This window comes from Rissa tridactyla, chromosome 11, assembly GCF_028500815.1.
Source record: "Rissa tridactyla isolate bRisTri1 chromosome 11, bRisTri1.patW.cur.20221130, whole genome shotgun sequence".
NCBI classification, from domain to species: Eukaryota; Metazoa; Chordata; class Aves; order Charadriiformes; family Laridae; genus Rissa; species Rissa tridactyla.
This window is the reverse complement of record NC_071476.1, coordinates 20166487-20193162: the sequence shown is the minus strand read 5'-3', so window position 1 is coordinate 20193162 and position 26676 is coordinate 20166487. Positions and strand designations below refer to the sequence as shown.

The window sequence follows — 26676 nt, the reverse complement described above, 5'->3', positions numbered from 1 at the left end:
GGGGAGCAAAAGGGGAGACCCGTCCCACACTTGAGCGAAAGGGTCCCTGGAGTGAGGGGGTCCCGGGGGGCTGCGGGGACAGCCCCCCCCCCCCCTCCACCGCTATGGGGCTTAGCGCGGTGCCCGCAGCCCGGAGACGGGCGGGCGGCTCTGCCCGGTTACCGGTGCCCGTTCGTCCCGGCTGGGGCTGGGGATCTGATAAGGAGCCGGAGCTCCACCTCCCCGTGGTGGCGGCGAGAGGCGGAGGCAGCGGGGAAAAAGGGGGGGGGGGGTGGGAAGGGGCCGTGCCTGCGCTGCGCTTCCCTTGCACATCCTCACACACACCGAGGGACGGAGGCGGGCACGGACGGAGCTGCCCACCGGGGCTGCCGCCAGCCCTGCCGCCGCCGCTCCGCCGGAGGAGCCGCAGCCCCGGCCCGGGGGAGGGGGGGGGCGGTTCCCACGGGACTTTTTATTTTTGCCCTCCCCCCCTTTTTTATTTTATCTTTTTCTTTTTTAATTTTTTTTTTTTTTTTAAATTTGCTTTTCATCCGTGGATAACGATCCAGAGGAGCCGGGGGGGTGGGGTGGGGGGAGCCCGGTCCCGGCGGGGAGGAGGCGATGCAGACGCCGCTGGATCAGCGCGCAAGGGGCCGGCACGGAGCGCAACGCCGTCCGCATCCAAGTAAGAGCTGCGGCAGGGCCGGGAGCCCCCGCCCCGCGGCCGCGGAGAGCTGCGGAGCGGTGCGGGATGCCCCGGGTGGGAACCCGCCGCTGTGCGGGAGCGCGGGGCCGGGCGGCGGCGGGGAGCGGCGCTGGCGAGCATCCCCGCCGAGCTCCGCTCTTCTCCGCGAGGCGCGGAGCTCCGCGGGCAGCGGCGGTTGCCGGTTACCGGTCCCGCCCGGCGCTGCCACTTGTTGTGCGGAACGGAGCGGGGCAGGGTGGGCGGCGGGGGGTGGCGGTGGGCTGCGTGCTTTGGCGGTGGATGGCGGGGGGTGGCCGTGGGTGCGCGGCTGTGTTGGGGTGAGGGTGTTTTTTTTGATTTTTCGCCGTCGGGGGTGGGGTGGCGGTGGGTGGGTGCCCGTCCCCCCATCCAGCCCTGGGTGTGCGCAGCCGGGGTGGGAGCGCGGCTCCGGGTGCGCTGGTGCGTGGGAGCGGGGGAAGTTGCGGGTGAGCCGGGAGCCGGGGCGAGCGCTGGGGGCTCGGAGCCCGGCTGTGTGTGTGTGTTTGTGTGCGTTTGTGTGCGTGTGTGCGTGAGAGGAGCGGAGTGAAGGGGGTCTGGCAGGTGTAACACCCCTGCGTGTCCGTGGCGGGGGTTGTCCCTGCGTGTGCCAGCGGGCTGTGGGTTACAGGAGCGGCGTGCGTGTCGAGGTGCCGGTTGCGTGTGTGTGCCGGGAGTGTGTGTCGGCGTGTGTTACAGAGGGGGTGTGTGTGCGTGTGTCAGCGGAGGGTGCGTGCCTGTGTCTCAGAAAATGCCCCTTTCCCTGCCTGGACGCCAGTGTGAAGCCGGTGCCGGGAGAGCGGCTCCCGTCTGTTTTCCGCGGGTGGGTGCGTGGGTGCCTGTGTGTGTGTGTGTGCAGTGTGTGTGTCTGTGTCTGTGTGTGTGTGCGAGGAGGCGGCAGGCTCCTCGTCCATCCCCCCGGGGCTCGCCGGGGAGCTCCGGTGGCCGAAGCCGGCGCTGCCGGGTGCTGCCGGAGCCTCAGCCCGGGCAGCCCGGCCGGGGGCCGGGCAGCGGAGCCCGGCCTCCATCCTCCCTCCCAGCCGGCGGGGGCGGGTTGGGGCCGGGAGCCGCGGCTCTCCCCGGCACCCTGCAAGGTAGGGGGTCCCTTATTCCCCCTCCCCAAGCTCCCCCCCAGCCCCTCCGGGCTGCGGTCCTGGAGAAGAGCCGCTCTCGCTGCTGCCGGCTCCCTGCGGCCCTGGCTGGGTGTTTCAGGCCCGCGGCATTTTTACCTTCCTCCAGGCCGGGATGGCGAGCGGGATAGTGGCAAGGGGCGGGACAGGAGCCTGCAGGATCCCAGAGGGGCTGTGGGGGACCGCCGGGGTGGGAGGATGGGGGCTGCCGCCCTGGGGAGGCTCTGACAGGTTTCTGCCTCACTGGCTGCCGGAGTTGGAAAGGATGTGGAGAAGAAGGGAGGGCCCCAGGCTTCACCCTCTTCTCATCACCATGTAGCTCCTAGAGGATGATTTTGCGGGTAAAGCTCTTCACAAGCGAGTGGGGTTCCTCCTTGTCGGGTGCTCTGGCTCGGGGAGTTTGGGCCCAGGCTCGATAAATGCCACACAGCCACAGTGGCAGCCAGAGCCGAAGGAAACTGTGGGACATGCCATAAAATGCCCAGGATTCAGCCCCATCCGTGCCTTTGATGCCGGACTGAACATCAGTGGCCGTTTTTTGGACAATATGGTCCTTGATCTCAGCCCCTTGCGCGGAGTGGAGCTGTGATTAGCATTTGCTGCTTGCTGGGATGTTGCTTCAGCTCCCAGCGTCAGAGCAGAGCTTGGGGGAGGCGTCTGGCGGGGGGGGGGGGATTAGTACTTGTGTGCTCGGTGCAGGGTTTGGATAGACTTGTAAGCATGGCTCCAAGCCACGCAATCAGCCGTTGGGAGCAATAAGAGGGTGGACTTTGGTGCCCATTCCCGGAGCGGTGCTGCCTTCTGTGGAATGGGGCCAAGGGGCTGTGGGAATCACAGGGAGCAAAGGCTTGTTCAAGCAGTTGCTTAAATTCGCGGCGCTTTATAACCTCTCTCATTTGGGTGTTGGGGTTTTTTTTGGGGGGTGGGGGTGGCTAGATTCTGTAGGATTTTGCATGCCACTGTCCTCCAAGAGCTTCCCAGTCATGCATTAAGCAGCGTGACTAACGCCTCTCTCATGTGGTTCAGTCTCTCTCACACTCTCCCCGTAGGGAGAATTGTGTGTGTGGAGAAATAGTTGTTTTGGGAGGGGTTTTTATTTTTAAGCACTCTGTGCTCTGCCAGCAGGTCGGAAAAAGGTGCCTGGCACCGGAGAAGAAAGTGTGGGATGATCCTTAGATCCCATGGGAAAATAGCCCCGATGCCTTGGACTGGCCCCTGGGAAGCCTCTGTCTCCTGCACAGACGTGCTTTTCCCCAGTGGTGGAGGCTTCCGCCGCCGCCGCCTCCTCCTCCTCCTTATCCTCCTCCTCCTCCTCACACCCAGCTCTGGGCTCTCACGTCTGCGCTGTGTCATTCGCACCCCTAGGCGCCAAGCAGGATTCCTCACCCCCGTGAACCCGGGGCCCCTCGTGCCCGCCGGCAATCCCTTATGGGGCGATGGTCCCGCTCGGCTTCCCAGCCCCTCTCTTCCTCCAGCCTCCCTCCTTTGGAGGTTTCCTTCACCTGTGGGAATGGGGCTTGGGTTCAGGCTCCAGCCCCTTTATCGGAGCAGAACGCATGGGTGCTGGGCACCCTTGGGTGACTCCCTTCCTCCTCCAGGCTGGCACAGGGCTCCTGGCGTTTCCAGCTCCCTCCTGGCTCAGTCAGGGCCATGCGAGGCATCGCCCCGCATTGGGACTTTCACCTTTACCTGCCATCTTCCACCTCACATCAAGGCTTAGTCAGGACGGCGCTACGTCATTGGCAGTCATGGCCCAGCCCAGTGCAAACAGCCTTGTGCAAACAGACGGGCAGCGGGCATGGGTGCCTCTCCCGTCTGGGGCATCCTCTGGGAGCACCTTCCCGGGGCTCCCCCTGCTCCCTGTCCATTTCCAAAGGGACCGCAGGGCAACAGGGTGACGAAGCTCAGTGCGGGTTCGGGCACCCTGTGAAAGCAGGTGGATGTGTGTCGGGGCCGGGGGGGGTCCAGTGTGAGCGCACTCGCCCGCTGCGGGCAGACACACGCATGTCCCGGCACACGCAGGGGGTGACATCATGCACATGCACAGCCAGTGGCGACAGGGGCATGCGCGCATTCCCCCCCACCAGCGCATGTACACGCGTTGCTGGGTGCACACACACGTGCGCTTGGGGCAGGGAGGCAAAGTTATGTCCTGGTGCCTGTCTTGGCACAGGCAGGGATGTGCTCCTCGCAGTGCCCACACGTGTGGCATGCCTGCATGCCCTGCTAAGGGACATGCGTGCACACGTACGTTTCTTCCTACAGACGCACAGTGGTGCTCTGGGCAGGTGCACGTACACAGTGCACAGCCGGATATGCGGACACATGCGTGTGCGTGTTCACGCCTGGCTGTGTTTTGCCTGTATTGATGCAGAGATGCGTTGGTGGGATGGAATAAGTCTTGTTTGTTTCTTCCCTTCCTCCTGGGGACGTACAGCTCAGAGGTATCTGCACACAGCGCCGGTTTGGACAGTTACGCATGTCCTCGGCAAGGTGGAAATACCTCTTCTCCGCATGAAGGCTGCGTGCGGGACAAGGAAGCAGAGTCAAGCCAGGCTTCAGGACCATAGTTCCATCTCCAGGCACAGAGATGTATTTTCACCTGCGGAGGGAGAGCTCTTCTCTCCATGCCACCAATGAGGCAATTGGCCATGGAGAAGCGGGAGGGGTGGTGGGACTGGGAGCTGCTGGCTTGTGGGAAGTACCAAGGGTGGACAGTGCAGGATGCTCCACTTGTTGAGGATCTGTACAATGCTGGGATAACCAGGAATTAGGCATTTGCTATGTGGCACCACAGATGGTGGTGGAGCCCTCTCCCATCCCACAGGCTGGGTGCAGAGTACGGAGAGAGGGAACGATGGTGTTGGCAAGAGAGGGCTGCTGCTGCTGTGGGGCCATGGCAGATGCTTCTGCCTGGTAATTTTAGGGCATCCAGCCACTGGGCTTCCTGAGTGCCAGTGACCTGGGCTGTTCCCCTTCATCCTCACGGCTCGGCAGAAGCTGCGTGGGTGCGCCTGGCCGCTGGAGAAATAAGGTGTGTTCCCAGAACGGGAAGTGGGTGACGGGAAATCTGGTGGCCAAGCACAGCACCAGGCAGGATCTTGGTGACAGGGAGCAGAAGGGGATGGTCTCAATGGGGCTGGCGATGCGCCTGGCACTGCCTCTGCAGTGTGTGCATACTGGGAGGAGGTTTCCAGTGGCCGGGTGCCTGCGGTGCAGCGTGTGCAGTGTGTGTCTCTGCAATGCAGGGGGGCAGTGCTGCTGGCACTGCCTCTGCAGCGGGTGGGGTGGACGCTGGCACTGGGTGGGCACCCAGTGCGTGCGTGCAGTGTCCCAGCCTGGAGTGGGAGGCAGCGGGAAGGAACAGTGCGTCTGCAGTGAGGGAAGGGAACAGTATTTGCTGGCACAGGGTGTGGGGTTGCCTAGTGACTGTGCAGCAGAGGGGAGATGCTGTGTCTCCCATCGCAGTGTGCCGGGGCTGTGCAGTGCAGCTGCTCCTTGGGGAGGCGGGGGCTCTGCCCGGCGGGGTACATCTGCGCTGCCATGCAGGGTGGGCAGTGAGTCTGCATTCCCCCAATCCAGGGCTGGGCAGCGCCCCTCTTTCTGCGAGGGGCACAGGTGGATGGCAGTGCCCTGCGTGCAGTGCAGGACGGATGATGCTCGGGGCTCCTGCATCCCTGCAGTGCCGGATGGGTGGTGCCTTCGCATCTCGCAGTGCGAGGCTGGCAGCGCTGCTGTGTTGGCAGTGCAGGGAGGGCAGTGCTGCTCTGTCCCTGCTGTGGCAGAGCCCTGGGTCCCTGCAGTGATGGATGGGCTGTATTCCTGCACTGCAGGCAGAGCCCTGAATCCCTGCAGTGATGGATGGCAGGTAGCTCTGTATCCTGGCACTGCCCCGTGTCCCTGCAGTGCTGGATGGGCAGCAGCCCTGCGTCCCTGCGGTGCCCCATGTCCCTGCAGTGCCTGCTGGGTGACAGCCCTGCATCCCTTCAGTGCCCTGTGTCCCTGCAGTGCTGGATGGGTTGCAGCCCTGCAGTGCCCCATGTCCCTGCAGTGCCTGACGGGTGGCATCCCTGCGTCCCTGCGGTGCCCCGTGTCCCTGCAGCGCTGGATGGGAGGCAGCCCTGCATCCCTGCAGTGCGCCATGTCCCTGCAGCACTGGATGGGTGGCAGCCCCGCATCCCTGCAAAGCAGGCAGAGCCCCTGCCCTCCTTTTGGTGCTCCTGTTTCTGCAGGGCTGGCAGACGCATGCAGTGCCGCTGTGTCCCCGCCGTGCGTGGCAGGCAGTGCCCCCGTAGTGCGTGGCACACAATGCTCCTGTGTTTCTGTGGTGAGAAGCTGTCTCGGAGCCTGGCCGGCTCCCATCGGGTTGCTGGCAGCAGGCTGCGTGCAGTCCACCCTGTTAGTGTGCCTCGTTGGGTCTAATTACAGTTTGCGTGGTGACAAAGAGGGTGGACAGTGGCAGGAGTGGCTTCCTGCAAGTGACAGGAAGCCAGGGCTGAGGTTTCAATGACTGGGTGGCTCATTCCAGCAGGGCATTGCAGGAACTTTGCAAGCCGGGACCGGTCCTCCCGGGCACTTGCTTGTGGAGGTTGCCAGGAGACCAGGGCTGGGGCCAGCTCTGCCAGGCGAGCCCTTGAAGTCCCTTCCCTTTGTGGGGGCTGCTTTGGCACCTCATGCAGTCCTGCATGGCACAGGGGATGCACCCGAAAGGATACGCCGGGGAAGCGGGCTGGGGCAGAGCGGTCCCCAGGGCCTGGAGCTGCCTAACCTCCGGTGTCTGTGTCTCCTTCCAGCTCCCCTACAGTGCAGGATGAACCCCCTGGCACCCTGCCTGGGCCTGTGGCTCCTCTTCCAGCTCCCTGCCCTGGTCTCTGGGACGCGTGTGGTCTACAAAGTACAGGAGGAGCAACCCCCCAACACCCTCATAGGGAGCCTGGCTTCTGACTACGGCTTCCCAGATGTGGGACATCTCTACAAGCTGGAAGTGGGGGCCCCATACCTACGCGTGGATGGCAAGACTGGGGACATTTACACCACAGAGACCTCCATCGACCGGGAGAGCTTGCGTGACTGCCAGCACCTCCTACCCGGAGACCCCTGCTACCTGGAGTTTGAAGTGTCCATCACTGACCTGATCTTGAACAGCAGCCCGCGTCTGCTCGAGGGGCAGATAGAGGTGCTCGATATCAATGACAACACCCCCAACTTTGCCTCACCTGTTCTCACTCTGTCCATCCCTGAAAACACCAACATTGGGACGCTCTTCCCCATCCCCCTGGCCATGGACCGGGACTCAGGCCCCAACGGTGTTGCCTCCTATGAGCTGATGGCTGGTCCTGAGGCCCAGGAGCTCTTTGGGCTGCAGGTGGCAGAGGATCAGGATGAGAAGCAGCCGCAGCTGATTGTCATGGGGAATCTGGACCGGGAGCAGTGGGACTCCTACGACCTGACCATCAAGGTGCAGGATGGAGGCAACCCGCCACGAGCGAGCAGCGCCCTGCTTCGCATCACCATCCTGGACATGAACGACAACGCACCCAAGTTTGAGAAGGCTCTGTACGAGGCCGAGCTCTCCGAAAACAGCCCCGTGGGACACTCTGTCCTCCAGGTGAGTGCAGGGGCTTCTTTCCTGCCTCGCTGGAGCAGGGACAGCTCGGGAAGCATTTATATGGTTGCTTGCTGCCACAGCGCTTCAGGGGAGGAGAGAGCCTAGAAGCAAGCCGTAGGAGCCCATAGTGTCACCCAGGGCCACCGGGTGGGCAGGTCCCTAGGACGCCACATCCACTAAAATGAGGTTGGAAAGGATGGGCAGGAAGGTGCAGCAGTAGCGGGGGCTGTGGGACGTGACTGTGGGGCAGCAGCAGCGCTGGCGGGTGTGCGGGAGCCTGGCGCTGGGTTACGGGGAGGGCTGGGACCCGAGGTCCACGGGGAGCCTGACTTCATGCCAGACCGGCCTCAATGCTGCCCGCAGACAATACATAGACCCTTTCATAAGTTGCATTCCCTTGGCCACTCCATGGAAACTCCGTCTCTCGCAGGAGGTGGGGGGCAGGCAGCATCCCTGCTGCCCATCCGGGGGGTGCTGCCCATGACCCTGGGGGTGCTTTGCTGTCTGCGGAGTCCAGCAGCTCTGTTCCATCTCTGGCAGTGGCGCAAACTGGCCAAGGGAGCCCGAGGGGATGGATCTCGGTGGATTTGGCTTGGAGGGGGCATTGAGATGATAGTAGCCGACATCTGTTTATCTGCAGCTGCCATCTTAATAAGCGGAGCGCGGCCAGCTCTCATCTGCTTGCTAATTCTGATGTGAATTTTTTAAGAATTCATTTTTCACTGTTAAGAGAATGGAAGTTGGAAGCAGATAAGGGAGCCGCACGGCCAGGAGGAGAATGGGCTGAGATGCCGCCGCTGCTGCCATTGCTCAGCTTTTATCTTTCAGGGGGAAAATGACTTCCGCTTTTTTTGTGAGTGGAGGTAAAAGGTGGAATTTACATTTAACAACTTTCGTTCTCCATCCAAATCTGCTGAGCAAGATAACGGCGGAGCAGCAAATGGTGCAGAGAAGAGGCAGCTTGGAGAGCCGATTAGGGAGGCAAATGTTAGACAAACCTCATCTTCTTTAGAAAGCAAATAATAGGCATAGAGGCAGGTTTATGCGAATGCAGAGCTCCTGGCGGGCGGGCAGGGATGGCTGATGCTGTGCAGAGCTTAGGCAGCCTCGGTCCCCGCTTGGCTGCATCCCTGAATGCCAGAATGGAGCTGCTGCGGCTCTGCACATCATCCCTTCCCTCCTCCTCATCCTCACCTCAGCCAGTAGTTGATCGAGCCCCTCTTTGGGGAGGGTTTTGAGGAGCGGGTGCAGCCAGAGCAGTCCCTCCACGCTGCTGCCTGGGTTGTGCCGGCAAAGCTTGGCAAGGGTTCCTGGAGGATTCCCTGCGTGCTGCAGCTGGCCAGGAGGGGAGCGTGGCTGACCGGCCCAGCCGGTTTCGCTGGAAGAGCAAGGAAAAGCCTCCCTGCCGGAGGGCCGCTCCCAGCTGTTCTGCCGGTCCCAGGCTCTTTGCCCCATAGTCCTTGGCCCCAAAAGAGGAAATCCTGGTTTTTCCCCCCTTCCCCAGAGAAGGCCGCGGCAGGCAGTGATGTGGTTTGCAGAGGGGCTCACACCTTGCCCTCCTGCTCACTGTTTCTCCCTCTATCCCGTAGGTGAAAGCCAACGACTCAGACCAGGGTGCCAACGCCGAAATCGACTACTCCTTCCACCAAGCATCGGACATGGTGCGCCGGCTGCTGCGCCTGGACCGCACCACGGGGCTCATCACCGTGCAGGGGCCCATTGATCGTGAGGACGTCAACATCCTCAAGTTCTCCGTCATGGCCAAGGACAAGGGGGCCAACCCCAAGAGCGCCCGCACCCAGGTCGTGGTCACCATCAAGGACATGAATGACAACGCGCCCTCCATAGAGATCCGGGGCATTGGGCTTGTCACTCATCAGGATGGCATGGCGAACATCTCGGAGGATGTGCCAGTAGAGACAGCAGTGGCTCTGGTGCAGGTGTCCGACCGAGATGAGGGTGAAAATGCTGTGGTGACCTGCGTGGTGGCTGGTGACGTCCCGTTCCAGCTGCGTCAGGCTAGTGAAACGGGGAGTGACAGCAAGAAGAAATACTTCCTACAGACCACCACACCACTAGACTACGAGTCAGTGAAGGAGTACACCATTGAGATTGTGGCGGTGGACTCGGGGAACCCACCCCTCTCCAGCACCAACTCTTTGAAGGTGCAGGTGATGGATGTGAATGACAACGCGCCTGTCTTCAGCCAGAGTTTCACTGAGGTGGCATTCCCCGAGAACAACGAGCCTGATGACCTGGTGATGGAGGTGAGTGCCACCGATGCTGACAGTGGCTCCAATGCAAAGCTGGTTTACTCCCTGGTGACGGACCCCTCTTCCAAGGGCTCCTTCACCATTGACCCTGACTCTGGGGAGATCCGGGTGAAGGCAGTGTTGGACCGAGAGCAACGGGAGCGCTATGAGTTCTTGGTGGTGGCAGCAGACAAGGGCAGCCCCAGCCTCAAGGGCACAGCATCTGTGGCCATCAACGTCATGGACAGGAATGACAACGACCCCAAGTTCATGCTGAGCGGCTACAACTTCTCAGTGATGGAGAACATGCCACCCCTCAGCCCTGTGGGCATGGTGACGGTGATCGATGCTGACAAAGGAGAAAACGCCCGCATCCAGCTGTCGGTGGAGCAAGACAACGGAGATTTTGTCATCCAGAATGGTACTGGCACCATCCTCTCCAGCATCTCTTTTGACCGGGAGCAGCAGAGCACATACACTTTCCGACTCAAGGCGGTGGATGGCGGGGATCCTCCCAGGTCTGCCTATGTTGGGGTGACCATCAATGTCTTGGATGAGAATGATAATGCCCCCTTCATCACTTCACCCTCCAATGCCACCTACAAACACATCCTGCCCCACACCAGCCCTGGCCAGCAGGTGAGCAAGGTCAAGGCGGAGGACATTGACTCTGGTGTCAACGCAGAGCTGACCTACAGCATCACAGGAGGCAACCCCTTCGAGCTCTTCCAGATCTCCCCGCACAGTGGAGACATCACCCTGGAGAAGGAAATCCTGCGCAAGCACCATGGCCTGCACCGCTTGGTAGTGCGCGTCAATGACAAGGGCAAGCCCTCACGGCACGGCACGGCGCTGGTGCACTTCTATGTCAACGAGACGCTGGCCAACCGCACACTGCTGGACACGCTGGTGGGGCACAGCCTGGACACACCACTCGACATAGACATCGCCGGAGACCCTGAATACGAGCGTAGCAAGCAGCGAAGCAACATCCTCTTTGGAGTCATCGCTGGCATCGTGGCTGTCACTCTGGTCATCGTGATGGTTGTCCTGGTGCGCTACTGCCGGCAGCGGGAGGCCAAAAGTGGCTACCAGGCAGGCAAGAAGGAGACCAAAGACCTGTATGCACCCAAGCAGGCCAGCAAGAGTGGTAAGAGCAAGAGCAAGGTGAAGAAGAGCAAGTCCCCAAAGCCACCCAAGCCCACAGAGGATGAGGAGGAGACGGGGCTGCAGAAATCACTCAAGTTCAATCTCATGAATGACTCTGTCAGTGACAGCCCCCGCATCCACCTGCCCCTCAACTACCCGCCGGGCAGCCCAGACCTGGGTCGTCACTACCGCTCCAACTCGCCACTGCCCTCCATCCAGCTGCAGCCTCAGTCGCCCTCTGCCTCCAAGAAGCACCAAGTGGTGCAGGACCTGCCGGCCACCAACACCTTTGTTGGCACCGGGGACAACAACTCGACGGGCTCCGAGCAGTACTCGGACTACAGCTACCGCACCAATCCCCAGAAATACACCAACAAGCAGGTAGGAGAGCTCATCCTGAGGCCGGCAGCGGCCCCCCCCCTGCACCGGGGAGCCATCTGGACAGAGGTGTGGGAGTGAGCATGGACTGGCCCCCAGCCCTGCATGCGTGGCCCTGGGGGGCTGGCGGAGGACTACCCCGGAGCCGAGCCACGAAGCCTGGTCATGGGGTGGGGAGGGAATGGGGGTGGTGGCGGTGGAGGGGAGGCCAAAGACTGTCGGAGCCCTTGTCAGAGCACCCGGGGCTGGGTCCTGGTGGCGCTGCTTGGGTGACGGTAATGCGAAGGGCGCTGCGTGCATGTGCCTCTGCATGTGGAGCTCTGGGGAGGGAATCCCACCAGCCTTGGTCCCCTTTGGGGACTGGCTCTAAAAGCAGGGAAGAGGGCAATGTCCACCCTCCCATCCATCCCTCTGCTTGGGCTGACTGGTGGGGAGGGGAGACTGGTCCTACTCCTGCCACAGCTCTGGGCAGCCGTTTTCTAGCCCTGCCCCTGTCTGGGGAGCAGCGAGGAAGGCTCTAGCCTTGCTATTGCCAGCCCGGCTCTGCTAGTGCGGCTGAACCTTTCACCATCCCTGCTCAAAGCCACCCAAAAAGGGAGTTTTGCACCCGCTGTGGCTGCCCGGGCAGGTGGGGCTGGGTGGAGGAGCAAAGCTCTGCCTTTTTCCCAGGCTTAGGCTCAGGCTTCCCCCAGGCTTGGGCCCTCTGCCATAGCCAGCGCGGTGAAAACCGGGCTTCCCTTAGTGTGAGCATCAGGGCCCGGAGCTACGGCTCTGTGGGAGCCGTGCTGCAGCCATTGCGGAGGAGGAGAGCGGATCCCGGTGGCCAGGGTGCTCCCTCTGGGTGGCATGGGTCCGGCTGTGTGCTGGAACGGGGGCTGGGTCTCGTGCTCAGGGCTGGATGAACGGGGCACTGCGGGTCTCTGCTGCGTGCTGCGGTCGGGTCACTGCTCTTGGTCTAACCAGGGGTTTCTGCTGTGTGCGGGGCAGGGTGGAGGTAGGTCTTGGCTGTGGACTGGGAAGGGCTGCTCGCTGGTGTGCACTGGAGCTTGGAGCTGTCCCAGGAGGTCGTGGGATGAGCCCGGAGCTTGCAGGACCCTCTTTCCTCAGGCTATCTGGCCAGTTAACTTGCATCACATTTCTGCTTTGGCGCCTGTCAGGTCTATCCTTAAATAGCTAGGGAAGGAGAGGGGGGACGAGTGCCTGTGGCTTTGCCTCCTTCCTGGGGCCCCGTGGGTGAGGACCACCCACTCCCCCACTGTGCTGTACCCTCTGTGCCCTATGGAGACCCCTGCTCCCTTCTTTGTACCCCAGTAAGCGGCAGGCTGGGCTCCTGCCGTGGGGCTGAGCTCAGCTGCCCTGTTGGATTTGACTTCAATAAAGTTTTCTATTTTTGACCAGTTGTGCCTTATTTTCCCTGCTGCCCCCTGAAGATACTCTTGCTCCCAGCAATTTCCCAGGCATATTTTCCATGTCCTCAGTCACCGGACCACCCAGGCTCCACAAGTCCTCCACCGTGCCCCAGCGTGGCAAGTCCAGAGACCTCATGGTATAGCCCCCCGCTGCCTCCCCAGATTGACATCTCCCATCTCCAGTCACTGTTTGGCCCTCTAAGGAGACAGTTTCCTCCAGCACATGGTCCACAGCACATGCATGTACGTACACACACATGTACATCTGTGCCACAGACCAGCTTTCTTCCACCCTAATGTCCCCCTGCATAGCTTCTCCTGGTTCATCCCCATATCCTTCTGAGACCCAGCCATGTCCCAAAGCCAGCACAGGGAGGAGCAGATCCCTGCCACGCGGTACCTGGCTAGCATGACCCAAATCCTGCTGGCGAGGGCTGGAAGATGCCTGCCTCTCGCCCGCCGCAGTGCTGGAATGAGGACGCACATGGTTGCAGATGGAGCCTGGGTGCGTCAGCAGCGCCAGGGGGAAGCACCCGAAGCAAGGTGCTCCCCCCACCCCGGGACGCGATGGGCACCCTTGCAGCAAAGGAGAGGTCCTCCCAGGCAGGCTTGCTGGTGGCAGTGGGGCTGTGGGAGGGTGGTGGAGACAGGCGGCCACGCGACCCATAAAGATGGCTCTACCCCACCTGGCGGGCAGGTTGGGGGCGATGCTGATGCCGTGGGGTTTCCTCAGGCTCTTGCCTCCAGCGGGTTGGAGAGAGGATGGGTCCTGGTAGTCAGGAGCTGCACAGCACCCCTTCCCCAGGCCCTGGATGGGGCCATCCTACACTCCCATCCCTCCAGCCAAGCATCACATCCCAGGGACCCCCTCCCCGCCCACCCCTTCATCTTTCTCACGGTTTTTCTTTAAAACTGGGGCAGACATCCCTGCGCCCATCACACCAGCTTCACCTCTTCCCTGGGGACTCAACCGGCCACACCAGGCTGCCGGAGAAGAGGAGCCCTGGCGCTGGGAGAGATTAGATCATCTGGGGAAACCAGTGGTTCTGGCTTCGGTGGTTTCAGCCCTGTGCCAGCCTTGGCTCTCACAGCTTCCTAGTTTGTTTTGCTAACAGCATAAGGTTTTATCTTGAACCGTCCAGGAAGTGTCTGGGCCTCCTAGGCAGGCAGTGCTGGGACCTGCGGGGAGATGCGATGGCTGCAGAGGAAGAAAGGAGACACCAGCAACCACCTAAATAACTAGTCCCTGCAGGGCTGGGCAGGGCAGTCTGGGGTCTTGGCTCAGCCTCACCATCTGCTTCCCTTTGGGAACTTTCTGAGAGAGGTTTCTCTTCTTTCCTTGTCCTCGGCAGCTCTTTGATGAACCTGGGGTGAGAACGCAACCTCTCAGATGCTGGCGTGGGGAACGTCTCTCTTTTTTCTTTTACCTGTCTCCCAAGCTCCACCCTTTGGGGCTTTTTTATACCCGGGGGCGGGGGGGTGGTGTATGCTACCTCCTTTCCCAGCTGCACAAACCCCAGTCTGCCCCAGGTCCTTACAGCCCCCTACCATCTGAGAAGCTGGCTGGAGTGGTGTTAACTTCAGCGAGCTACTGCGAGCTCAGCAGAGGCGCCTGTACCTGCCTGCAGGCTCAGGAGCACGGCACAGTATTAATTACTCTCTGTGGGGGGGGTGAAGACTAATTTTGTAACTGTAATGGACAGAATGAAATTGTCTTGTTTTAGAATTTAGCTTAGAGTCTCCATAAATTGCAGGTTTAGGTGTTGGCAGATGTCTGGGAAAGTCTCCTACTGTCCTGGGTCAGTGGGTTTTCTCAAGGTCGTTCACGTGGAATGAGCTGATAAACGGATCCAGAAACGAGCTGCAGATGGAGCTGAGGGTTCATGGGGGACCTGCCCTGTTTTTCCCCACTTTCAGGATGACACTGTGCTGGGAGCAGTTCCCAGGCACTGCAAATCAGATCCTGCTCCGGGGATTGGTTGCGCTTGGTTCCGAGTTCGCTCTGGCATGCAGAGACCGAATGCGGGAGCGTGGCAATGAGGTCCCGGGGGCTGAGCCCCAGCTGTGCTGGGAAGACTGTCTGGGCTTTATAAAACAACTGGGAATGCCCAGCGGCTTGTGAGCATCAATGGGGTGCTGGTGGGAGCTGGGGGAGGACAAGAGGAGGGCGAGGAGTGGGGTGTACGCTGTGCTGGCTTCTGGGGAATTGGTGAGGACGCTGCAAGCCCCTCGAGCCAGGTGGGATTGTGCGGTGGCTCCTGGCATGTCTGTGCTGGGTGACTTGGGTTTATGGTGGGGAGGGCTGCACTGGGAGAGCCCCGTGGGGGCTCAAAACGAAGAGCTTCAGCCAAGGGAGAAGAGCAACACCGTGGTACAGCCTGGGCTGTGCAGCCAGAGAGGGCATGGGTGTGCACGGGCTCTGCTGCAGGGGGAGGTGGCAGCGGGGTGCTCCGTGTGTGGGAGGTGGCAGCGGGGTGCTCACAGCCTGCACCCCACGGAAGGGTGGCACGGGAGTCTCTGTGGCAGGGGGTGATGGAGGGATTTGTGCAGGCTGTGTGGCAGGGGTAGGTGATGCAGGGGGGGGCACCTCCTCTGGGAGGAGGTGGTGCAGGGAGGGGTACAACCCTCGTCCCCCGACGAGGTGGCAGAGGGGTGCGTGCTGCGGCAGGAGGCACAGGGTGTCCCCAGCCAGTACCACAGGGAGAGGTGGCACAGGGCTTTACGCAAGCCGTGCTGTGTGGAGCAGTGGCAGTGGGGTGTACTCAGCCTGTGCGTGGCGGGAGGTGGCAGCGGGGTGTTCATAGCGTGCAGCCTTGGGCAGGTGACTCCTCCGTAAGCAGCATGTCTGCAAGGAGGCAGTGGCTCTTACTTCATCAAGGAGAGCGTCAGGTCTCTCCTGCCTGACAGTCCCTGGCCCCACCAGCCCTTGGGATCTCGTCTTTTGCTCCCTTGAAGGCTCGCCCAGCCTGTGCTACCTGCTTGGGGATCCTCACGTCAGGCTGTGCCGCCTGGATGGCTCGCAGCTCTGGCCAGCTCCCCTCTTCCCACCCTGCTGAGCCAGATGCTGTTCATTCCTCCCTGCCCTCCTCTTCTTCTCACCTCTCAGACCCTCAGGCTCTCCCCTGCCTGATGTCCTCGGAGCCAGTGTTGGTCTGTGGTGAACATGGGCTTCCCTAGCTCGGGTCAGGGGGACTCCTCCTTTTTTTCCCCCCATCCTACCCTCTTTTCTTTCATAATTGTACCTCCTCCTCTCCATCCCTCTCTCCTGGTCTCTACCACTGCTCTGCGCAGGCAGTGACCTCCCCCTTCCCTGTCACTTTCCCCTCCCCATCAGTTTCTCCTGACCGGCTGTCTGCTGGCCCAGGTACAGAGGGATGCTGAGCCCTCCTCAGCGCAGGATTGAATCCTCGACTGGCTCCAACAGCCGAGCTGTGCATCCTCTGTGCGATGAAAGCGCTGGCTGTGTGGGCAGCCGCCCAGTCCAAGCCGTGCTGATTGATATTCCCAGCACTGCTCTGCCCGCTCGGCCGGGCTCTCAGCTGCAGTGCTGTTCCCTGTGCTCAGACCAGCCTGGAGTGGAGCCCAGCCCTGCAGCCTCCTTAAACAGTCACCCAAGTCCTGGGGCAAAATGCGGTGCCGCAACGGGGAGTGTTCTCTGGGCACTTTGTGGTCCCTCTGCCCAGAGAGCAGCTATGGATGAAGGATGAAGGGTGGGATGCAGCTGAAGAGGGTGGAGGGTGGGGTGTTCCAGAGCTGGGATGTTCTGGGACGGGGCGGAGAGGAGGCTGGGGTAATGAGAGGGTGCGTGATGTAGGGCAGGATGGGGTGGGGTGTTGCAGGGGAGAGCAAAGGCTAAAGGATGCGTGGAGTGAAGGAGCACGGAGTGGCTCTGTGCCTGGGAACTGTGTCAGCTCTTGGTGGGAAGGGCAGCCCCAGGAGGGCGCGGGGCAGCAGTGAAGAGGTGGATGCTGTGTGTCTGAGTCCCCAGAGCTAATGTCCACCCCGGACCCCTGGTGTCAATCGTGTGCAAGACCCGCGCAGCTGGGCATGGGCTTACTCATGTGGAGCTGTGCTGGGGTGAGTTGCAAAGAGCAGGAAGTCCCCTTCATGGGGTCTTGGACACTCAGCCCCTGTGGTACCTTGCCAAATCTCTCTCTTGCCGGCATGTTTTTTTGAAAGCTGCCCCTAGAGCTGAGCCCTGTGCCAAGCCCAAAGCACCTTCCTCCCTCTCCGCCCTCCATCGCCACACATACCTGTCATGTGAGAGCCCATGAAACCCTGGGCACAGCCCAGGTCCACGGGAGAGCTGTGCTCCTACATACTGCCCTGCAAGATGCAGTTGCACAACCCAAGCTCTGCACTTGGGAGAAACCAAGATGGTCAATGGAGATTATTCCAAAAGGGACTCTTCCCACAGTCCCTTGCTCCTTCAGTGCCCCAGGAAGCACACAGTCTGCTTGGCTAAGGCGGAGGAGGATTGAACATGGGTGAGGAGGAGCATGGCTGCAGGGGCATAGGCCACCTCTGGCATCATGGTCCCATCCCCCTCTTCTTGTCACCTCTGATATTAGCTGCAGCATCCATCTGTCCAACCTGGATGAATCTCAGTCTTGGTTTTACCTCTGGGACCCAGAGTCACCCGTGACTCAGACCCACTCAGTCTCCCTCAAGTAGGTCCCCGTTGACGTTGTTTTCTCTCTGACTTTCTGGACTTTTCTGCAGGTCTCAATCCGCACCCTTGAGGACCTGCTTTCCGTATCCCACCAGTAACAGCGGTTTCTTTTCCTAGTGGGGTTCCAGACTCAACCCTGTGGTTGAGAGCACAAGAGGAAAAGGAGATCAGACAAAGAAAACAACTCCCTAACATCCCTTAAACATATCTCCTAGTTGTTTTGCATTGATGTGTTCCCATGGTGTAAGCTGTTTACTGCCTCAGTCCTTCAGATGCTCACAGGAAAGAGTGTGTGGGAGAGTAGGTTTGTGACCTGCTAGGAGGGCAGGAGAAAGCTTGTGTGTTATCTCATCATTTACAGCCATTTTGGCATTCACAGCCATGCCCTGTGGATCCTGCCCAAAGATCCCTAAAGATGCCCCTGCACCGGGAGGTAAACATCCTTCTGAGCACCTCTTCACTTGCAAAATAACCCCCTCCTGATCTGCTGTCTAAACAGGGCATGGCTGGGCAGCCACCAGTCTTGGCAGGTTTCATCAAAGCTGTCATTAGAGCCATCAATTTGGGAGGGCAGCAAATCACCACGTCTCCCTTGGAACTGATCCTGCTCCTTAGCGAAGCTGTCGGAGCAGAGTGCCCTGATTCTGCTCCTCCAAGACTTCTCTAAAGGCCTGAGCAACCTGAAAGCCTGGAGCTATTTAGCTCCCACATGGCCTGGTTTTCACATGCTCCAAACTCCCCGATGCTCTTGAGCAGCTGCAAAGCTGCTGCCAGGAAGACTCTGACAGATATCCCGTCCCTGCTGGGGGGGGAACTTCTTGTCTGAGCTCCGGACTGAGATCGCACTCTAAATGTCTTGCTAATGTGATGTCTGATGTTCCTCTTACACTAATCTGTTAATCTTTCTGCTTCTTCATCAAAAGCACTCAAGCCCAGCAGAAAGCAAAATCAGTATTTCAGATGTTTGAAGAGCCCTTCGTTATTATTCAGGCTGGGCAAGACCTTTTGGGGTATTGTGATTCAAGGCCCTGGAAGTGCCTGGAGGAGCTTGGGTTTTTTTTTTCCAAGGATTTCAAGTAGATCACAGCTTATTAAGGGCTATCAGGATGTCTCTTAGCCCAGAGAAGAGAGCTCAGAAACATTCTTTAATGTTCAGGAAAATTTTTCTTGAGTCACGATCTGCAAGGTCTGGCCCAAGGACTTGACAGCTCCCCCAGGATTTGAGGACAGGGTAAAAGAAAGCCGTCCTCAGCTCATCTATACCGGGGTCCCATGCCAGTAGAATTGGTGATGCCAGATCAGCGCAGGCAAGATAAGTGGCCTTAACAAGCCTTACAATATGACTTGTCTTACCTGTTTGATCTCCCCAAATGAAGGCTTGTCTTACCCAGTATCATCATTCATCATTAGGCACAGGTTGGTTGTAGACCACTAGAGTGAGGGCTCTGACGATGTGTAGAGCATGTTGTTGCACAGACTTACAGAATAGACAGAATTCCTTGACCAAGCAGGAAAAGCTTCCGCCCTTTGCCTGTGGACATAGAGATGGTTAGAAGACAGGGTTGCCATCAGAGGAAAATTTTCAATTTGAAAAGAAATCAGCAAGAATTGACAAGGTTTTTTTCTATTTTGGCTCAAGTCAATGAACGGATATAGATGGATAAATATAGATATTTTCCCTAATAATTTCTAAGGACACGATTCTGACCGACCTTTTTTGAATTTATCTTCATAATTGATACTTGGATTGAACTCTGAAGGGAAAGTTACCTTTGCGAGAGCATCATTTTTTCATTTCTGCGTGTCAGCAAAGATATCCCCCCTGCCCCAACTTTGAAGCAGGAAACTCGCTTGAAAAATGATCTGATTTCAACAAATTGACATTTTTTTCCATGCAAAGTCTTCTGTTGAAGCATTCCTGGTTATCTCGCTTTTTTTTAGAGTCCCGAGCCTACAGCTTGGAGCCCCCTGCTCTCCCCAGAGCTTTCAATGCTATCTGTCAGCCCCACTGGGTGCAACTGGGAGCCAGATTAGCTCATTATTTTCCCAGCATTATTTTCCCACTCTACAGCTGTTGGATTCCTCGAGGGCTTTATTCAAGTGTTACTCCCAGTCCTAGAACCTTTTTCTCCCCGGGATCTTCAGATGGTTTTAACATGATTGTGAGACCTCCTTCTGTGTCCCGAGCAATTTCCGCTCTGTACCAACTATCTACAAAATGGCTCTATTATCAGCTTGAAGGTGATAGACATTTCAGGACACCATGGTCAGTCCAATTTAGACATTATTCCATAAAGATTATGACCCCTTTAGATTTTATGATTCACTCTTTAGATGATTTATTTCCATATTTTCCTTTCCAGTCTTCATTTCAACCAAAGAAAAGCCAAATTGCACATCCTTGAAGGGCTCAGAGCTCTGATAGGCTGAGAGGTTAGGCAATCTCTGTCCCGGGGCTGTCTAAATGGGTTTCTAATTGCATTAGATCTTGCTATGAGTTAGATAAATTCGATCTGACCAGGCAGGTTGGCACCGGGCTTTGGCGGCTTCTTTGAGCATCATGCAAATTTCAGGAAGCTTCAGGGCACCTATGTGGAGTCAGCCCACATTTTACCCAGATTTATTCATTAAATAGTGCCTTGGGATCTGATGTCCATTTTAGGATGGCTTTTCTGCTATCATTATTTCTGCAGGACTTGTAGCACCTCTCTTCTGACTGCAAGGTCAGCACTTGCTAATTGTCAGTAATGGAAGCCATGCGAACAGCCACTCAGGAGAGTTGCTTTTCAGATAATGCCTGGCTTTGGGAGGTGTGATTCGCATGGGTTCCTGTATGTCTTTCCTCCAGTTGTGGATTCCTTCTGTAGCTTCATTTGTCAAGAGTTAAAGAGCTAAAATATTGTTGGGGCCATCCCTCACTTCAGACACTGGGATGGGGATGGTCACAAGGATTTGGGTGCAGAGCACAGCCATCAAACTGACCTCCTGAACATCAGATGGACCAGAACTGTTCAGCCCTGATGCTAATGTGCCTTGTGCAACCACAGTGGCTGTACTGGAGGCTACCCCAGCAGATCGTCAGACTGATAGATCAGAAAACTGGGCTTTTAAGTCTGCTAGTAGTCCTGTCCAGAATTGTCAGTGCTCCTTTGGAGCCACTGCCTTCAATGACAAATCTTTTGGAAAGCCTGAACATTTTTTTTTGAATGCAGGAGGGGTCTCACGGGCGTGCGTAGACCACACCTTTGCTTAGAGCTGGGTTCATCTATCTCCCTCCCTTGTTCGTGCTGGCTGGAGCTCCAGGAAGGCAGTTGTCCTGCCTGGTTGCTCCATCCCTCCCTTGTCCAAAGCAGGTAGAACCCCCAGGACCTGTTCCCTTGCTCTGCACCATCTCTTTCCTCAATTCCTTCATGTTGTGCTAAAAGGAATAATCCAGTACTGCTGAGAACTGCGGCTCTGGCGTGGTTTGGTCCACTTTACAATGTGATAGTTAGCCCTTGTGCTTCTGAAAATCTGGACCTGGAGACGCTGTGGCAGGGCAGGGAGGAACCTCTGGGATCAGAATCCCCGGACCATGAACGAAGGGGACCAGAGGGCAGGGAGGAGCGCAGTCCTTGAAGAGCAGAAGGTTACCATAGATGCCAGGAGGCTGACACCAAGCCAGGGCAGCATTTGCCTTTGCTGCTCATATACAAACACCCTCCCTCATTGCGCTGCTTTGCCTGGTGCCACGTAGCGTTTCGAGCTCTTCGCACCACATGGAGGTACGACAGCCCCAGGCGTGAGGGTGAGTGCAGGAGGAGTGAGGGATGCTCTTGGGGTGTTTCTTCTCTAAAAGTCAGTGCAGCGGCTCCACAGTGTGCTGCTGGGGTAGCACGGGAAAGGATGGGAAGTCCTAGCTGCTCTGACTCTGTTCTCACCCCAAAACACTAGCAGAAGCACATGCTGTTGTTCAGACGGACTGTAAAATGGTCGACTGCTTGTGGCCCAGGCTGAGCCTGTGTCCTGTTTCCTACAGCTGGAGTGTTTCCCCGGATGGTTCTTGGCAATTCAGGTCCAGCTTTCCTTGAGGCTTGCCCTGATTTCCACAGGCATAATATTCCCCTCAGCCTCCTGCTCCGAAGCCCGTGTTGCGGAGAGCTGGAGCCCTGCTCCTCTCCAGACATGACACTAGCAAATCAAATAATTCTCACATGCAGCAAAGCCTCCATACGTGAAAAGTTGGATCTGTGTAGCTTGGGGCATGGTCCCTGGGCTTATTTATTATTTTTTTTTTGGTAACCGGGGATGTTGCATAGCTCCAGGTTGGTTTGTAAAAGAGAGGGGTTCATGAATTAATCTGAAGTTGACTAACTCATGTGCTACAATGGCTCCCTTGTCACTTATTTTTATATTCTGGGCATTGGGTCTGACATTGCCTTTCGCTTTCAGCCCTGTGAGTTGCTGCATTGTGGCGGCTGTTGGGGAAGCAAGCTCCTTTGGCAGCTGGCTGAAAGGCCGTTGAGGCTTCTGGCATGTGGGGAGGCGCAGGAGCAATTGGAGGCTGCCAGATGAGCCCATTAGCCGTGGATCCTGCTTTCGGATCAGCAGTGAGGTAGTTAACAATTTTGATATTTCCACCACTCCAGCGTTAATCGGCGCTCGGGGGGAGGAGCAGGGCGGCTCGCCTCCGTGGGGGATGTTGCACCGCACCATTCCTGTTGGCAGGAAAAGGGAGCCCGGGGCGGATTTTAAGGTTTCCTTTGTGAACAGCGCAATTTCTGGTCCCTTAGACAGGGCTTCATCTCTTGCCACTCGGTCCATGCCGCCTGCGCAGGGGGTGATGCTGTGCATTTTGGGGAGCTGGTGTGACACCCCCCAGCCCTGTTCCCTCGTAGCACTGCTCTCATTTCAGCTGAATTCGTTTTCCCCGGGTTTAGCAAGGAGAATCAGCTTGGTGCAGGTCCTGATGAGAGCTGGAGGTGTTTGCGATGAAGGGAAGAGGCAGGAGGGAGGGGGTCCCTTTAGTCCCCCTCCAGCATCCCTGGGTGGGGACCCTCATGGCAGAGGGTATCAGGACAGAGAAGGCCCTTGGCAGGGACTGGTGTTGGGGTTTTTTGGGGTGGGCAAGCAGGCTGGGGAAGGCTATCAGGTAGAGCCTGAGAAAATTTGTCATCAAAACAAGTCCCTGCTACTGTCAGATAAGCCCAAAACTGGCACTGTGGGTGTGACCCTGGCTTCCCCGTGGTGGAAAGGCTGCGGCAGAGGTGGGACAGGCACTGAGAAGGGCAGCAGAGCTGGCCCAACCTGCCCGGCATCTGCAGGAGGACAGGCTGCACGTACCCGCCTGCTGCAGCTTGCAGAGAACCTAGCGGAGCAGGATGCGGCACAGATCTGTGAAATTGGAAAGGGGTAGAGCGAGGAGCAATTACTCATGTTTTCTCATAACCCCGCAGGTAGGAGAAGTTCAAGGAAAAATTACCAGGCAGCAGATGTAAAGCCAAAGGGAAGCGCTGCTCCGCGTAGCACATAGGCAGAGAGTTCACTGCTGCAGGATGCCACGGAGGCCAAAAGCAGGCGTGGACTCAAAAAAGGCATGAGAGCACTTGACAGAGGATGGGGGTCATTAAATGTATAAGCTGCAAATGATTCCTTGCTCAAGAAAAAAACCCAAAACTGATCTGCAGCACAATAGAAACCCGCAGGATTTACCAGGGGATGAATGTCTTCATCAGAGCATCCGCTGTTGCTGGAGGCAGCTGCTGATGCTGCTGCTCCCTGTGGAAAGTGGGGGACGGGGGCTCCGTTTGCTCCTCAGATGTGTAGGCTGGCACGGGCAGGTCTCCCCATCAGGAATATAAGAGCGAGCACTGGGGAAAACCTTGAAAGGAGTTTTTTTTCAGAGCCACAATTCCTCAGATAAGAAAATAGACGGCTTTGCCCCAAATCCCATTTCTAGCACAGCAGCAAAGTGGAAACAGCAGTTAGAAATAGAAAAACAATAAATACTGGGTGGGCGGGGGGGGGGGGGGGGGGGGGGGCAGGGGGGGAAGGGAGGGAGTGTGTAGCAATTAGTAGAAATGAGTAGTTATGGAGTGTAGAAAATTGACAAGGAAAGCCAAAAACATTGGGGGAAAATCAATTCTGACAAGCTAAACGCAATAAGGAATACTTTAAAAAATGTGCTAGGAAGAGGTGGAATCCAGTAATTGTAATTTCCAAACAGAGATTGCAAAATTGTTAATTATGTAGAAAAATGCAAAAGTATTCAACAAATAGTTCTAGTAATTTGGACTGAGACATAACAACGTAGGATGCAGTACCTGCCAATGTGTTGATAACCAGCAAAGACATTCAAAATATCATCCCCTTGAAACAGTGATATTTGAAAAAATCTAATAAAATAATTTGCACCAAAGAGCCTTCAACGGTCTGAAGTAGGAGCTCTCTGCTCTGGGAGTGACAATGGAGCTGGGGACCCCAGGATGGGCCAGGAGGAGTGGGAGGGCAGGGATGCCGTGAACCAGCTGGAACAGTGATGATGGGGATGCTGTGTGCACCACACACTGTCCTCACCAGCCCCAGGGAACAACTGGATTAATAGCTAAGGCAGGAAACTCAATGATGGAAATAGCATTGACGTCAGTCAACGCAGTTTGAAGGGAAAGGATACTGGGCAGTGTCATTACATGACAGGTCCAGCTTTTAAACCTTTCCTTAGGCATCTGCTCTTGGCCACCAGGAGAAACAGGACCTGCTCTAGGCATACCTGCGGGTCTGAAGCAGAAGAACTGGTTTTATGTTGATGTGAGATTACAGCGCGCGGCTGATCAGCTTGGAGTTTGATGAAGACGCCGAGCTGATAATGCGTTATGTTATTACTATTATTATTTTGAATCAACACTACTCATTATAAGTAAAGCATTGTTAGATAGATGAAGATCTGGTTTATCAACAGCTTGGTGAAGGAAAGCAGGCGTTGGTTGGGAGTCCTTGTGGAAGGAGGTTCTCCTGGAGGAGCTCTTCGGAAGCAGTACTGTGCCTGCTGCCATTCAACGTTGTAATCAACGATCTGGAAGTAAATACAAAATCACCGCTGATAAAATTTGCAGCTGACACGGAGATTGGTGGAGTGGGAGATCATGATGAGGATAGAGCAGTCATGCAGAGCAATCCAGATTGCTTGGTAAACTGGGCCTATTTAAACAAAGTGCATTTTAACACAGCCAAATGCAAAGCTGTACATTGAGAAGTAGGGAATGCTGGTTTATATCCTGGAAAGCACTGACTTTAAAATGGATTTAAGGGTCACACTGCAGGAGTAGCTCAGTGTGAGTGCTCGTGGTGCTCCCACCAAAGGGCTAACACACTCCTCAGATGAAAAAACCTGAGAGGCAGGAGGAGTAGCAGGTCTCTGTAGAAAGACCTGGTGAGATGGCACCAGCAGTCCTGTAGGGATTGCCTCTGATCCCGGAAAACCGAGTGGGGGAAAACCGAAGCAAGTAAAGAAGAGGGCCACAAAACTTCTTTCCTGGCTTGCAGGTTCAGGTTTAAGGAACCCGGTTTGTTTAACTCCTCAAAAACGACATTGAGGCGTGCCTTGATTGCACTGTACAAGCAACTTCTTGTGTAGAAAACATTGCGTGCTGAAAGGCTCTTTAACCTAGCAGAGAAAGGTCAAACAAAACCCAATTTCTGCAAGTCACTGCCAGACAAATGGATTCAGTGTCTTTCCTTGACTCCAGAGCAAGGCTCTCCGGGTGGAGAGCTTCAGCCAGACACAAGCTACTATTATTTTTGAAGTGCATTGATCACAGCATCGTGGGGACTGCGCAGTGTACGAGGGGGACACTAACCCCTGTTGGTGCCACGCTGCTGTGCGGGATTGGTGGTGAGTGGGCTTGAGTGTGGATTGTCTTTGCCCTGCAGCGAAGAGACGAGCCCTTTCAAGGGCTGCCAGGCAGGTTCTGACATTTAAAGGAGGTGTTTTTTAGGTAAAAGTGATGCTATTTGGAAGGAGACCACTCAGGGGAGAGATACTAGCTGTCACAGGCTGGGTTTCTGAGGCTGTTTGTTTGTATTATTGCTGGCACCCCAAGGAGCCCTGGTTGCTTGTCTGGGGTTTTATAAGCACAGAGTGAAAGCAGAAGCTTTGAGCTGGGGATGAGCCATGGTGATGGAGGAAAACAGTTTCAGGCAGGCAGTCGGGGTGTAGGACGAAGCTGTAGGACAGCATTGCCTGGCCTGGTGGACAGTGGAGTCCATGTAGTGAAGACTTTTGCAGGCTTTACACAGCTGCACAGCCTACAAAGTAGGCTGGGAGATGTCCTCTGGAGGCCTGCACACAATTCTGCTGCAGGCAGGACTGCCTTGACCCCAGCTCTTCCAGAAGTTTGCATGAAGACCTCCCAAGAGGTGCTTGCCTATCCTTTCATGACAAAGATTGCACCATCTGCTTAGGCAACCTATTGCACTTGGCTAAACCTACCACTGTGTTTTTTCCCAAATGGCTAACCTCAGTCTTCCTCGCTGCAGATGAATGCCATTTCTTGTGTGTTCATGGTCAAAAGCAGCATCTTTCTCTTTGCAGAAGGCTTTGATGAGCTTGAAGACTGCTGCCTTTGCCTGGACACAGCTCTGCCTCTGAAGTCCTACTTGAGCAGAGCAAACAGATCCTTGTGTGACTTAAAGACAAAGCGCCTGTTTACGCATCCCAATTTAGATGCATTTTTTGGTGAGAGATTGACACCGTTGACGGATAGTCAACCCAAGATCTGTTGTAACCCCCAATCCTTCAGCCAGCCTGCTGCTTGAGCAGTGATTATTTTTCCCAAGTGTGCAAATGTGACAGATATATTCCACATCTGTCATCCAAGCAGTTAATGAAAATACAGGCTAGCGATGGACTTGGGACACAACTCGTAGAATTTCATTTGATACATCGTCCCAGCTAAAAGGCCTGTCTTCAATAATTACCTTCCAAATACAACTTTGTAAATGCTTTGCATCCACCCTGCAGTGAACTGCACTATATTACCTAGCATAGAAGTACTATGCTGCACCTACACTGTTTTCCTGCATTACTTATGAGAATATCGTCTAAAATAGTGTCAAAAAACTTCCTAAAGTCAAGATATAACATTTATTGCTCCTCCTCCATCCACAAGGCCTGATGTCTTTTCAAAGGAAGAAGTTCAATGGCTTGACATGTTTGTTTGTGACAAACCTACAGTGGCTGTTACTCATTTCCTTGTTATCTCGTAGGTACTTACAAAGAGTTCTTTTATCTGTTTCAGTATTTTTCCAGGAACTGAAATTAAGCTAACTGTTTTATAATTCTCCAGCTCTTCTTTTTTCTCATCTTTATAGACAGGCGCTATTTTAGCTCACTTCCAGTCT

At 56.6% G+C, this 26676-nt stretch overlaps 1 protein-coding gene across 2 annotated transcripts in view; it reads left to right on the top strand.

Moving 5' to 3' along the window:
- The first annotated feature begins 333 nt into the window (after nt 1-333).
- Nucleotides 334-26676, top strand: part of PCDH1 (protocadherin 1) — a 55975-nt gene continuing 29632 nt past the window's right edge. For both annotated transcript variants that reach the window (XM_054217425.1, XM_054217426.1), the window contains exons 1-3: nt 334-664; nt 6624-7438; nt 9028-11220. In XM_054217425.1, coding sequence (XP_054073400.1) covers nt 601-664; nt 6624-7438; nt 9028-11220 — 3072 coding nt within the window. In that variant the 5' untranslated portion in view covers nt 334-600. The remainder of the gene's footprint in view (nt 665-6623; nt 7439-9027; nt 11221-26676) is intronic.